Raw genomic sequence first — 15,007 nt, 5'->3', positions numbered from 1 at the left:
TAGAACTGTTGGTTGGTGAACTGTCATTCAAAATTCTTCATGCTAGCAATGTTTCGGTTTCAGCTTCAGGTAAGGCATTATAACATGGGGCCTCCTCATCAATAGAGCTAAAATGTATAATAATCAGCTAAGGAAAATAACCCTGGCTTCAACTTTAAGGGAATTTCTTCCTCTCCTTTTTTTTTTTTTTTTTTGGGTGGGGGGCGGTGTTTGGAACTTGTGCCTGGCTAAAACTTCCTTGGACATGTCTGCAAGGTTGATTAGTTAAAGATATACCCCGCCCATCCCAAACCTTCCTTAGATTTTCCGCAAAATTTTAAGTTCTTTTCTTTCGATCACAAATAGACATTGCTTCTCACCTCTCTCTCTGCAGAACAATGACACCAACACCCCATCCTGCAGACCCTTCCAACCCACCACCCTGCATCACTTCTCAATGGTACAAAAATGCTTTCACATCCCTCTCATTAAGATCAGCATACCCTACATGGGGTTTGGGTTATTCATATAAAAGCGAACAAAGAAAACCAAGATTTAGAAGCAGAGGGAGACACCTACTAGGATCAAGGTGTTGGGTCTCTAAGGAAAAGGATAACTGAAACCAATATGATGGAATCTGGTGTTCCTCTTTGCAACTCTTGTGGTGAGCAGGTGGGGGTCAGTGCCAATGGGGAGTTGCTTGTGGCTTGCCAAAAGTGCAATTTCTCCATTTGCAAGGCTTGTGTTGATTATGAGATCAAGGAAGGCCGGAAAGCTTGCTTGCGGTGTGGTGCTCCATATGATGGTATCTCTTCAACTCTGAATTTTCTTAGTCTAGTTCGTATTCGCTTAATAAATGTGAGGGTTTGAAGGGTTAAACTCTTGAATTTCACAATGCAGAAATGATTCGCTTATCTTTGCGTTTCTTGCTAGGTTTACTGTTTCTTCTATTTGTTGTGACAATGAAACTTATAACCTTGGAGATTAGCCATATATAGGCTAAATTAACCATACATATTAGCCATATATAGGCTAAATTAACAGCATTACTAAATGATCATTTGAATAATGTCAAACTTTTTTGTGGTCGAACACAATTTCGAATAAAAAATTATAAGTTCATGTATTACTTAATTTTTTCTGGCGCGCTTTATTGAGATTAGGGACAGGGGGATTAGATCAAGTGCCCTTTTTCTTGTGCTAATATTTCTTGGAGTTTCATATCGTTAGGAATTATTTACACTCTAGCTAATCTTTTGGTTCTAGGGAAATGCGAGGAAAAAAAAAATAAGAAAAGAAAAAGAACTTTAATGATCATGGCTTGTTTTCTTTATTTTTTAACCTTTTTTATTTTTATTTTCCTATTTTCTATTTCGGTTCAGAAAATTATATAGAGTTTATGTAGAGGGACATATTTGAAGCTATATACGATTTCTAGAAAGAGACATGGGCTGCTCTAATCTTGATTGCTGTGACTTTTCCAATATACAGTCTTTTGATTGCTAATCTTGTGGGCCTCTTGATTTATGTGGCTACCTATTTTATAGACTACTCGGTCGATGATGCTGGACTCAAGGTATCAGGCAACCAATCCACAATGTCAGCTCACCTTAGTAATTCTCAGGTAAGGATGTCACTGTACGTTTTATGTTTTACATTAAACCTTTGGTGGAAGGAAATGGTATGAGTTTTAATTTTGAGTAAATGAAAACCCTTGTCCTTGTGGTTTTGCTTGAAAATTCAAACTTTAAATACACTCTGAGAATGTTAGGATGTCGAAAGCTTAGTATCATTCATCTTGGTTGATACAGGATGTTGGAATTCACGCTAGACATGAGAGTAGTGTGTCTACGGTTGATGGTGGTAAGTAATATTGATATCTTGTGTCATATTGATCCTTTTGCTCAATTTGGATAGTTTTGGTAATTATGTTTACTGGTGTCTTCTTGAAGAATTAAATGGTGAATCCGGGAATCCAATCTGGAAGAACAGATTGGAGAGTTGGAAGGATAAGAAGAACAAGAAGAAAAAGGTTACAACTAAGACTGAGTTTGAGGCTCAAAAGGAGGACCAAGTTCCACCTGAGCAGCAGATGGATGAGAACCAGTAAGAGCAAATTAACTTATATTAACTCCAAACAGTTGGTCTAAATTAATCCTAATATAAGTTCCTAATTAAAGGATTACTTGAGGAAACATGTTTTTTTCTTTTCTAAAGTACTATTATCTTGATTAAAGCCTTTTCTTATGATTGAAGGTTGGACATTTTCTTTGTTGTTATGGGTTGAACAGCTTACCAGGTTAAGCTGTGGATAAAATGAACTAATCGTGATTAAAAGCAAGTACCAATCTATTTTGAAGGGAGATGTGAACAAATTCCCTGAATTTGGGAACATTTGTTTTGACCATTTTCCATCAATCTATCTTTGTTTTGTCTTAGAAAAATTGTATACATTGTGAGATGTGCTGATTGCTTTTGCAGGTCCCCTGAGGCTGCACAGCCATTTTCAAGTGTTATTCCAATTCCATCCAACATACTCACACCATACAGATGTGTTATAATTATGCGACTCATAATTTTGGCTCTCTTTTTCCATTACCGGATAACAAATCCTGTTGATAATGCTTTTGGACTGTGGCTCACTTCTGTGATATGTGAGATCTGGTTTGCTGTTTCTTGGGTATTGGATCAGTTCCCTAAATGGTCTCCAATCAATAGGAACACATACATTGACGCGCTGTCTGCAAGGTACACATCCTTGACTCATATACATATAGCTGTCGATGTCAAAGATCCAAGCTATAATGTTTTGAAAGTGTTTACTAGTGCAACAAGTTTGTATGTAAATACCTAGTTGGTTTTATTAATGTCAGTATCCTCTGTGAAACTCATAATTTTCTCACTAGCTTGACATTATAGCATTAAGCCTGGTTACAAACATTGTCAACTGATGCTTGACCTTGATCTCCTATATGCCTCAACAGTGCTGTCATATCCTAGCCACCAATCACTGATTCATAGTTGTCGTTTTACCTTTGTTTCTTCATACATGTCAAATCTAGTAGGCTTAAGCTGAATCTGCAGGTAAATTTATACAAGGTTGCATGTGAAGAGAACAAAGAAACATCGGATATATTGAATCAGAAGGAGCATAATTTAATGAACTAAAAACTTAAACATAAATGTGATAACTATCATTGAATAGGTACAAATGGTTAACTCACTGCCATGTCAGGTATGAAAGAGAGGGTGAACTGTCTGAGCTTGCTGCTGTGGATTTCTTTGTGAGTACAGTTGACCCAATGAAAGAGCCACCACTGATCACTGCGAATACCGTGCTTTCCATCCTTGCCGTGGACTACCCTGTCGATAAAGTCTCATGCTATGTGTCTGACGATGGAGCTGCCATGCTCACATTTGAATGTCTTTTTGAAACGGCTGACTTTGCAAGGAAGTGGGTACCATTTTGCAAAAAATTTGCTATTGAACCACGTGCACCTGAGTTTTACTTCGCACAGAAGTTTGACTACTTGAAGGATAAAGTGCAACCTTCTTTTGTGAAAGAACGTAGAGCAATGAAGGTGAGCAACTAAGACTCCTTCCGGATACAACTAAATTACTCATGCCACTTGGATATCTAAATAATACAGTGCCAATAGCATATAGAATTTATGGCTGCACTTATTATTATTGTGTATCTGAAAACAACCATCTCTCAAGGTTGGCCTCTGTTTTGTTACAGAGAGATTATGAAGAGTTTAAAGTGCGAATTAATGCTTTAGTGGCAAAGGCTCAGAAAACACCTGAAGAAGGCTGGACTATGAAAGATGGAACACCTTGGCCGGGAAATGACACCTCTGACCACCCAGGCATGATTCAGGTCAATCTAGCTTGAAGCTGATTTTCTGGGTTAAGTTTTCAGTTAATTGTTGAATATTTAGTGTTTTATTTTGGGAACAATCTAGCATCTAGAAAGAAACTTTTTTTTTTAGGTAATTCTTGATCTGTAGATTTTGAAGCTTATGGCCGTTACCTTATGGTTTCTTTGCCATTTTCTAGAAATAGTTTTCATAATTGTGATCAATATTGGTTCTTCTGTTCTTTCACAAATTACTCCGTACATCTATTTGTACGAAATTTCTCATGTGGTGCTTCACAGTTTGTAAGATTGTGAATTTTCACATATGTACTTGTTTCACTCCCTTCAGGTTTTCCTTGGACATAGTGGTGCTCATGACGCAGAGGGAAATGAACTTCCTCCACTGGTATATGTCTCCAGAGGGAAGAGACCAGACTACCGACACCACAAGAAAGCAGGTGCTAAAAATGCTCTGGTATGTTTACGTTGACACTAACAATATTTGTGATTCACATGGGAACATCAGTGTTTCAATAATACTTGAATGATTGGTTTTATCCAGGTTAGAGTGTCTGCAGTTCTCACAAATGCTCCCTACATCCTAAACCTTGACTGTGATCACTACGTTAATAATAGCAAGGCAGTTCGTGAGGCCATGTGTTTCTTGATGGACCCACAAGTTGGTCGAGATGTATGCTATGTGCAGTTTCCTCAGAGGTTTGATGGCATTGATCACAGTGACCGATATGCTAATCGCAACACAGTTTTCTTTGATGTATGTTTAAAGCTATCATAGATGCTTCATATGCCTAAATAGTTTCCGTATTGCACACTTGTCTATTTTGAGTGTTATTTTAAATTGGAATTTAGTGATTTTAGAAAGAAATAAGAATATCATAGCTGTTTTAAACCATATCAGAAGCTCAAGCTTCACAGAAAGTTTTTATAAAGTTTATCTGATCAATCTGGTTGATAGTTTAGTAGTTCTGTCAAATTATATGAAAAAGGAAAAGAAAAAGAAAAAGAAAATCTGTCTTGCCATCTGGCGAGTATCAGGATACATTATCCAATTTATGACTTAGTATTTGGCAATTATTCAGGATTCAGATGCATTTGGTTTCAAGCTGTGTTTTTGAGTTGTGTTGAAGAATAAAAAATTTCTCTCTTCAATTTTTTAGTAGAAAGTGATGTGTTTTCCCATTTTCATATTAACACATCACTTTTTAAAACTAAATAGAAGAGTTGGAGGAAAAATAGCTAATGCTGTAATGGCCAAGATTGATCCCTGCATAATTACTCCTTTAACCTTTTGAGTTTTGAGAATCTCTTCATCTCAATTTCAGGTTAACATGAAAGGATTAGATGGCATTCAAGGACCAGTTTATGTGGGAACAGGCTGTGTTTTCAATAGGCAAGCACTTTACGGCTATGGGCCTCCTTCTTTGCCCAGCTTACCTAAGGATTCCTCCTCATCTTGGTCATGGTGTGGATGCTGCCCCTCCAAGAAGCCCTCCAAAGATCCCTCAGAAGTACACCGAGATGCAAAACGTGACGAGCTCGATGCTGCCATCTTTAACCTCAGGGAGCTTGATAGTAAGTATTTATCAAGGCAGTTGACGTGTAAACAATTCTAACAAAGGCTAATGTATTCAGGGAAATAAGTAAAAGAGTTTTAAATAACTAGGATTTTTTTTTTCCTTTTGCAGATTATGATGTGAATGAAAGGTCAATGCTGATGTCCCAGATGAGCTTTGAGAGAACTTTTGGCTTGTCTCCCGTATTTATCGAGTCTACACTAATGGAAAATGGAGGAGTGCCTGAATCGGTCAAGCCATCGATATTGATCAAGGAAGCAATTCATGTCATTAGCTGTGGTTATGAAGAGAAAACTGCATGGGGCAAAGAGGTGGGCTTTTTTATTCTTCTTCTCACATCACAATTTCACGCCATTATTACAATGACCACAGCTGTGGTTATGGCCTGAGAAGATTCTTTTTTTTTTTTTTTTTTTGATAAGTAATGTCAATTCATTAATAAAGGGGTGCAACCCTAATATACAGGAAGTATATAAGAGTGCCCCTACTAGGAGCGAATAGAAAATAAATTTAAAAAATTTGCATAAGTAAAAACACTTAAGCTATGATGAGACGCTATCCAAATATATAACATGTTAAGCAAACGGTTCCAACTTCACTTTTAATTTCAGCAGGCTTCGTATGGCCTTCTACTAGCATATTGTTCTTTCCTTGGTTGCCCATTTGTTATGATCTTAACGGCAATAAGTTGTACTGCATTTACCTCTAATCTTTCACTTGAGCATTGACCATTACTAAAGTTTACCTTGATACCCATATAACCCATTGGATTAATTCATAATTTCTTATTCTGACTTCCCAGATTGGTTGGATATATGGTTCAGTCACTGAGGATATTTTAACGGGTTTCAAATTGCATTGCCGAGGATGGAGATCAATTTACTGCATGCCTTTAAGGCCTGCATTCAAAGGGTCAGCACCCATCAACCTATCCGACCGACTGCACCAAGTTCTCCGGTGGGCACTTGGATCTGTGGAGATTTTCCTTAGTAGACACTGTCCCCTATGGTATGGATATGCAGGAGGCCGCCTCAAATGGCTTCAAAGACTAGCTTATATAAACATCATTGTCTATCCATTTACTTCCCTCCCTCTCATTGCTTATTGCTCAATCCCAGCGATGTGCCTTCTCACAGGAAAATTTATCATACCAACGGTAAATTCTTGTCCTTACCTTGAAAACTTCGGAATCATGTGGTTTGTATCTTTAGTGATTATTAAATAGTTAGAGAGTCATTTGCAATGTTTAGAATATACATTAAACATTCGAAACTATTGGACTGGGATCAAAACCCAGTGCTGGCCTACGTAATAATGGGGTTCTAGAAGGCCGGGGTGGTTTAGATAGGTCTTTATAAGGCAACATTAGGCAATGTACTGAGAAAGTTGGACGCTATTTTCCAACTTTGCAAAAAGTATGAAAATGCATTAAATTAATGTCATTTTGAGTAGGCTTTTTTGTATGCTATATGGTGTTTTTCTGAACTTCGTGAAGAATATCTTGGTCAATATTCAAAATCAGTCACCAATGAAGTAAGGTTGGTAAACTTCAAAATATGAGAACAAATCTTGTCTTGCTACATTCTTCTCCGTCATTTTCATGTTTTGAAACAATTCACTCAAAGAACCTACTTCACATTGTACTTTGTTATTTGATTCAGCTTTCCAACCTCGCTAGCGCCCTGTTTCTTGTGCTTTTCATCTCCATCATTGTGACCGATCTGCTTGAGCTGTGGTGGAGTGGTGTTCACATTGTAGACTGGTGGCGTAATGAGCAGTTCTGGGTAATTTCAGGCGTTTCAGCACATCTATTCGCTGTCTTCCAAGGATTCCTGAAGATGATGGCCGGTGTTGATACCAACTTCACTGTCACTGCAAAGGCTGCCAATGATGCAAAGTTTGGTGGGCTTTATGTTGTCAAGTGGACAACCCTTTTGATCCCTCCAACAACACTTATCGTCATAAATATTGTGGGTGTTGTTGCTGGATTTTCTGATGCACTTAATAAAGGATATGGAGCGTGGGGAGCACTGTTTGGCAAGGTTTTCTATGCCTTCTGGGTGATTGTTCATCTCTACCCCTTCCTTAAGGGTCTCATGGGTCGCCAAAACCGGACTCCAACAATTGTTGTTCTGTGGTCAGTGCTGTTGGCCTCCGTCTTCTCACTTCTTTGGGTGAAGGTAAACCCCTTTGTGAGCAACGTTGATAGTTCAACCGTTCCCCAAACCAGCTGCATTCCTATAGATTGTTATCCAGAATTTTCCAACCATACAATTTAAGGTTGGTGGTGATCGATTTGATTGCCAGTTATTTAAGTGGGAGCCATGCTTGAGCTCTTTCACGACTGTTCGTTCAACCATGCATATTGGATTAAGTTTTGAACAATATGTATTTATCTCTTTGTCGATAATCCGTTTGTAAACGAGGGTTGCTATTTTCTTCGATAAATTGAAATTATAGACAGAATGATTATGGCAGGAAAGCACTTGTCCATTTCTGTTGTTTCATGTCCCATCGGCATTCTTCATCCTACAACCGTTGGTTTGCAAACATGTCAATGTCGTACTATATACATACATATATAAAAGTCGAGTTCTTCCTTAGAGAGAGCCTAAACTTTGGACACATGGCATGAATTATGAGTTTCAATCACTGAACCGGGAGTGTTTAAACGTGTGTTTCTATGAAGGTTTTGATTTTTAGGCTCTAAAACTCCCCCCTTCACTCTGTTTCTTCCCTTACGTTGTCTGTCTAGCTGCCCCTTAAGTTAGATTTAAACTCCCTGCCGTACGTCTCTCTGTTTACTCCTCTACGTTGTCTCCCACACTCCCTGAGTAGGTTTTCTTTTGTTTTAGATTTCTTTTAGATTCTTTTGTGGGTTTTTATGTTTATCTGATTATGTCTTTGTAATTATTTGTTTTGCTGTGAATGTGGCATCAATTTGTATCTCTGAGTTTTCACTTACGAAAATCAAAACACTAAAAATTTAAGAGAAAACAAGCAAATAATACGCTAAACGTTGCAAGATTTAAAGCTGAAAAACTTACTAGGAAACAAACCCGAAGCCATTGACGCCCTCCATTGCTGACCACCTAGCTTTTCTTCCAGCGCCATATGCTAAGGCTCAAGAACATGACATCTTTTCAAATGCTCTATTCTTGAGCTTTATATTTCGAAAGGTCTTCATGGGGTGTCACCTTAAGCTGGGGTCTCTATGTGAGATGCTACTTCAAGACTGTCGCAAACCTTTCTGTGGTCAGTGCTGTTGGCCTCCATCTTCTCTCTTCTTCGGGTGAAGGTAAACCCCTTTGTGAGCAACGTCGATAGTTCAACCGTTCCCCAAAATAAATAAATTAATTTAAAAAAAAAAATCATTAATAACTCCAATAGGCGTGTGACACTTGTCAACTCTTGAATTGTCACATATCACTATTAATTACAATTAATTCTATTAAATAATTGTAATTGAAATTTAGTTAATATTTTAATCAATTAATCCCTTTAGACAATTCTTATTTTGATATTTGATTCTTTTATGAAATATTTCACAGTTAAATTAAAGTCAATTAGACTGCCACTTTAATTCACAACCTCTTACCTTGAGTATCCAATTTAATCACATAATTATTCTCACTTGTGAAATATTATTTCATCAAGTAAATAAATATTTTAGTAACGCTTACTAAAACGCTTGGCCATAGACTGAAAATAATTAATTTATTAAATCTATCTTAAGGAAAAATTTCTTATCTATTTGATATAATCAAAGGATTAGGATTCCTTCTTGAAAATGAAGTTCGCACAATGCTACATGTGAATATGCGATCACTCAACACACCGAGAATTTGATCAAAATATGGTCTCACTCCTAAATGCACAAAAGTCATTCATTTCACATTTGAGTATGTGATCATTCTCATGATTTAGAATCAATCTCATAAGAAGTCTTGAAATTTTATATCCTTCTTTTTTACAATGTTTTAAAGGAAGGACAAATCTGGTGGTCCATTCAGTGCATTAGATCCGTACTAACACATTAATCCGAAATCATCACTTTACATGATCTAGATAGATCATCATGACTAATGTGTAACAATCTTATCAAATGGAATGCCCAATTCCATTAATGATTGTGAACATTAAGTTGTAGACTACAAGGTCTATAATCTAAAATTTTTTGTGTGATAATCTCATTACTCCTACCATGGACCATATTCAATGCAATCTTAGGACCATTACATGCACAAGATGAATAATAATCGTAAGATAAAAGCATGTAAATATGTTATTTTTCCAATGCTTATTAAATGTATCAATAAATAAACAACTTTATTCAATTTAAATCAAAACAACTAATTGGAGTTTATGGCACTATTCATAACACTTTAAGGTACCATTCCTAACGCATTTTCCAGCTTCCAAAGCAAGTGATATTTTTTTTTTTTTTTTTTTTCCAGAATTCCAATTACATTGAAGGTTGTGGTTTTGTGAAGTAGTGGTTTAAACAAAACTCCAAGAGATTACACAATGAAAGCTCTCACTACAAATATCTCTCTTGGTACACAAACTTAACAAGGCTAAGCATTGTATTTTTTTAATGGCTCTAGTAGCTTCAGCCAAGCAATAATCGTGCTTAGTGATCCTTATAAAGAACAATAACCAAAATCCTAAATTGTACGTCAAACAAGCCTTATCATCAGTACGGCTAGCTGAAGCCATTGTTGATGAGGCTCTCTGGAGTGCTACTTGGAAGGTCATATTAGGACGCATGTCTGACATATTTACTGACGAGACTCTCAGGTAACCTTTTAAACTGACTGCATTAGGATGTCTTTGCTGATGAGGTTGTTGAGCCATTGTTTTTATTCATTCAACCAACTTCAGTTGAAGACAACAAAAATCCTAAGGCTTAAAAGGACTTACAAACATTGTTTTAGTCATCGAATACGCCAACATTAAAAACCTAACAGTAAACACCAATGTAAATTACTTGAGTCAAAACTTTAGAGGGAGAGACTTTTCCATCATTAATATTAAACATCAAATCTCATATACATACATGTAAAAACTAATAGCATTCATGTGACGTCCCACATCGCCTAGGAATGGGGATGTGTTTATATGTATAAATGCACCATTTATGACGCAACGAGTTTTAAAGCCGTGATGATCATGAACTTATCAGAACTCCGCAGTTAAGCGTACTTCTGCGAGAGCAATCCCAGGATGGGTGACATCTTGAGAAGTTTGGTTTGGGGAGCCAAAAGCGGACAATATTGTGATATTGGGGGTGGGTCGTTACAATTCAACCAAATTCGATTGCAGGTAAATATTAACATACTTGAAATAAAGTATGCTTTGCAATTCTAATATATGTATACTTTATATACCCATATTACTTGCATTATGTACGTTATTCCTTCCTGTTAGCCTTAGGGTGTCTTATTCATATTTAATACGCATCTATTCTTGATTAGGGTGATTTTTCTCATTACCGTCCCAAGATGACCGCTCATTTGATTGCCACCATAGGGAATATTAGACCACAACATGATCATTCATTCAATCTTCTCCATGGTGTGATCCCTATACTTTAGACCGTTACCGTTCCCTGAACCATCGTCACAAATGATCCCCATGCACACAACTGTTGATCAGACTGTTGTTATGTGGGTATTGTTTCCCTACTAACTCCTGTCTTTATTTCTATAACTCTTTCTTGACTCTTTCCTGTTATACTATTTAAGTTCTATATCTTGATTTTCACTTAAAACTTTTCATCTTAAAACTAATCTTACATTAGTTTTCTTTGAGATCATTCTTTTTAAAATTCATTTTTCCTTCAATATGCTTTTCTCAATAACTTGTAAATTCACAATTCTACATCGGGTAATACATAAAATTGGTAGGGTTCATTTCACTAGTAAAATCATGCATACAATTCATATAGTTTACATATTCAAGGTAAAGCATATTTCATGCTAAAACATTTGCATCATTGGTAAAAAGCTTTACATCCAAAACGTGTTAAACACTATGAATGCAAAATACACTTTCGTATTGTTGATAAGAATTTTTAATTGCTCTCTTGCTAAAATTCCTTACCTACGCATTTTTTGATCCATACTTCGCGTTCATCTAGATTACATTACAATTATTCATTTGAATTTATTCCCCTTAGGAACCCTAAAATCTTCTCAGAACCCTAACGGTGTTTTTCCTTGGAAAACCCTAGATTTTCAAAACTAAGTTACCTCGGTCGATCATGCATCGATTGATGGATCTACTAAACTCCTATGTGTGACTCTCAGTCGATCAAGCATCAACCGATGGATCTACTGAGGCTTTTAGGTTGCCCCTATGATGCATTCAGTGGATCGAGACCTTTTCTTGGTCAACTGAAGAGCCCTAATAGCGTTTTCCAACTTCAAAAACACCCCAAAAATCCCATGTTCATCATTTTCTCACACTAGCTCGTCCACCCAAAGCCTCCACTACTCAAATACAACCAAAGATACTCCTTTACAACAACAAAACCACTCCTTGCAACAAAATCAAACCTAAACTTCATATACCCTAACCCTAAAACCTTCACAAGTTTTCTCAAACATTGATCACTTCCAAACACCACAACACAACCAAACACTAATTGTCCTAACAAAACACAACTCAAATATAGGCTTAAATAGAAGGAAATTCAAACTACGAAATGGAACTTAAGGAAAACGGAGTGTACCTTCAGGTAGAACTTCTTTGAGCTTGGAAAAGCTTCAATCCTCCTTCTTCCTTCCCATTTCCCTTTCTCTAACTCAAATATCTCAGTTTTCAAGTGTAATTGATGATCATGAGAGAAAATGAGTGATTTTTCAAGTGGTTCGGCCTTTAAATAGAAGTTCTAAGCCGATCTCATGCAAGCTCGGTCAATCAAGGAATGCCCTGTCAGCGCATTAAAGGCTTCATCTTGTCCTACCTAATCCAACAAAACTTCTGACATGTGGAGATGCTCTCTTGGTCAATAGAGAGAGCTTATCAGTAGAGAGAGAGAACTTCTTGATTGATCGAGATCATTTGTTGATTTTTTCCACGCAAAACCCTAATCACACATAGCCCTAACAATGATCGATCGACCAAGACTTGTGCATAAACACTAATTTTGCATTTTTTTTGTCGTTTTTCTATCATTTCGACCTGATACCTACAAGACTTACCATGCTTAACTATTTACTATTGATGGTGTATCCTAACTTCGCATTCTATTTGGATTTGTCTTAAGTTTTATATATATTAAAAGATTAACAAAAAAACAAAAAAAAAAACAAACATATATATATATATCCTGGGTATTATAGGGAGGACTTGATGAACTTCTTCCTTACCAATGCAAATAATGTTGTGTTTTATAAGTTAGTGAAGTGTATAAGTGATTTGAGCTCTTAGCAGTTGAAGTGCTTAAAGAGGTTGAGAGAAGTGAAGAGAAGACGTGAGAATGAGGGAAAATAGGGCGAAAACAAGTGGTGGTCGTGTAGCCTAAGGCATGCAAGGCATCAAAAAGTTGGGTTTTGAAACCCAATAACGGCGCTCTCTCCAAATGCCTGGGTATTTCCATGTAAAGTTGTTTTTCTCAAAATCTAGGTAGTCATTTACATGAAAATTTTCATGATCCCATGATTGCTATCATGTTAAAATTAACTTCATAAACTATGGTTAATGGTATGTAAAGGGTATGTAAATCAAAAAAATATGTTAGGTTGAAATCATAAGATTTTAATCTCATTGCCCTATATGTCATGTGTCATAAATTAAACCATTAAATTATACAAGGCCCAATATCAGTGGCATGTACAACCAAGCCATAAAAAATTTTGATTTGGGTGCTGCCTACAAATACAAAATATTACAGGAATAGACATATGAGCCCATATTTAATAATAAAGCTCCACAACAAAGGAAAGAGGGTTGATCTAGCTATCAAGTCATTAAAAGTCCAATAATATCTGAAAATTTAACAGATAGACTTGCAAAAACCACATTAAAACACCGAAAAACCAAAACAGAAAACACCAAATCACAGATCCGGAGTTGGGGGAGACTGACGTCGCTGGAGATGGCGCGTGTAAACCACGCGTCGTCCCTAGGAACTCCACTGCAGCAGGCGGCCGCTAGGAAACACCGGACACCACCGGTCATGACCTAGAAGACGAAGCGTGGCCCACACGCGCGGCTGCCCAAGGAGAATATCACTGGCGCGTGCTGGCCACGCGCCAGGCACTGAAGTCCGACGAGGCCATGGCTTGAGGCAGCAGAACTAGAGGAGGTCGGCAAACACCATAGAGGGGCGTGTGTCGTGCTGGCTTCGGTGGATAGACACAAATTTGCCTTCAACAATAAATGGAGAAAGAAGAAATCCCCGCCAGCTATCGCCGGTGACACGCCGGTGCCCCTTCCGATGCCTTCCTACCTGAAAAACCGAATAGAAAAAACAAACAATAACACCATAACCCTTGAAGGACTAGGAGAAGATCCAACTCCACTAAATCTATCCAAGGGGGGGAACAAAAACTCTATAGCCCAAAACAGGCTAAGAGATAACCAAAACAAGAAACCTAAACCACTATGGGAGGAGGGAAGCATGGCACCTCCTTCCTCCCGAACATCGATCTCGCCCTCCTCTCTCTTTTTCTAGGCTCTCTCAAACCGTAGCGGCGCATTTATCACGACTCTTAACATTAACACAAAATTCAACATAGGTGTTCAATTCGATAGCATTAACCAATAAACAAAAAAGAAATAATCAATAGCATTCAAGTCGCACTGTTCACATAAAGTCTTCAACATCCATGAATTACTCTCTACATTTGCAAGTTGCATTATTCAAAATAGAAAAAATAAAAAGAATTCAATACTCCATCTTCTTCAATCATATCACTCTTTTCATAAATTTCTATATTTCTCCCTTTAAGTCTCATTCAAAAATTGAATTCTTCTCATTTTCTAGAGTTTCAACTTTCATGATTTTCTAATAATTGACAGTCGGATCCTTGAATTAGTGAACAACCATTCCATATCTAAATAGTACTGAATAAAAACAAACAGTCAATACTCCCTAATTACCAAAAACTACTCTACTTGTATTAATTTTTTTATTTATTTAATTATTATGAATGGTTATATTTTCATATATGATGAGTGATAACTAATTATTATAGAAATTTGTTTTTTCTTGTACAGGTTAAGAGTATTAGATAATTTTATCATAAAGTGAAGTTGGAACAGTGCCTTTGATAAATTTCTAGAATAATGTTTCTTGCACAACTTTAACAAACGGAATTAACAAAATTGGATGAAAAATGAACGGAATGACCAAATTCAAAAACGCGAAAAAAATTAATGAGTAAATATTTAAAATTAAAAAGTGAGAGACCATTTTCAAATCGAGCATCGACTCAGAGATTTATTATATATTTACCTTTAAAAAAATAATAATAAAAATAAATAAATAAAACTCCTAGCATTTAATGTAAATCTAGCAATTTTGACCATTTCCAGGATTCCCAAAAGGTTATGCAAGTTTAAA

General features: G+C 36.7%; 1 protein-coding gene across 1 annotated transcript; it reads left to right on the top strand.

Moving 5' to 3' along the window:
• The first annotated feature begins 35 nt into the window (after window positions 1-35).
• LOC133867578 (cellulose synthase A catalytic subunit 8 [UDP-forming]) lies at window positions 36-7,915 on the top strand. The gene is made up of 13 exons (XM_062304322.1): window positions 36-784; window positions 1,527-1,603; window positions 1,791-1,842; window positions 1,932-2,085; window positions 2,461-2,727; window positions 3,215-3,560; window positions 3,722-3,859; window positions 4,188-4,313; window positions 4,401-4,613; window positions 5,182-5,431; window positions 5,545-5,744; window positions 6,236-6,589; window positions 7,095-7,915. Exons 1-13 carry the CDS (start codon window positions 607-609, stop codon window positions 7,710-7,712), a joined length of 2,973 nt encoding a protein of 990 aa, XP_062160306.1. The 5' UTR covers window positions 36-606; the 3' UTR covers window positions 7,713-7,915.
• Window positions 7,916-15,007: the final 7,092 nt, after the last annotated feature.

This window comes from Alnus glutinosa, chromosome 5, assembly GCF_958979055.1.
Source record: "Alnus glutinosa chromosome 5, dhAlnGlut1.1, whole genome shotgun sequence".
Classification (NCBI taxonomy): domain Eukaryota; kingdom Viridiplantae; phylum Streptophyta; class Magnoliopsida; order Fagales; family Betulaceae; genus Alnus; species Alnus glutinosa.
Note: the sequence above shows the minus strand (reverse complement) of the source record. Positions and strands in the feature narration are given on the sequence as shown.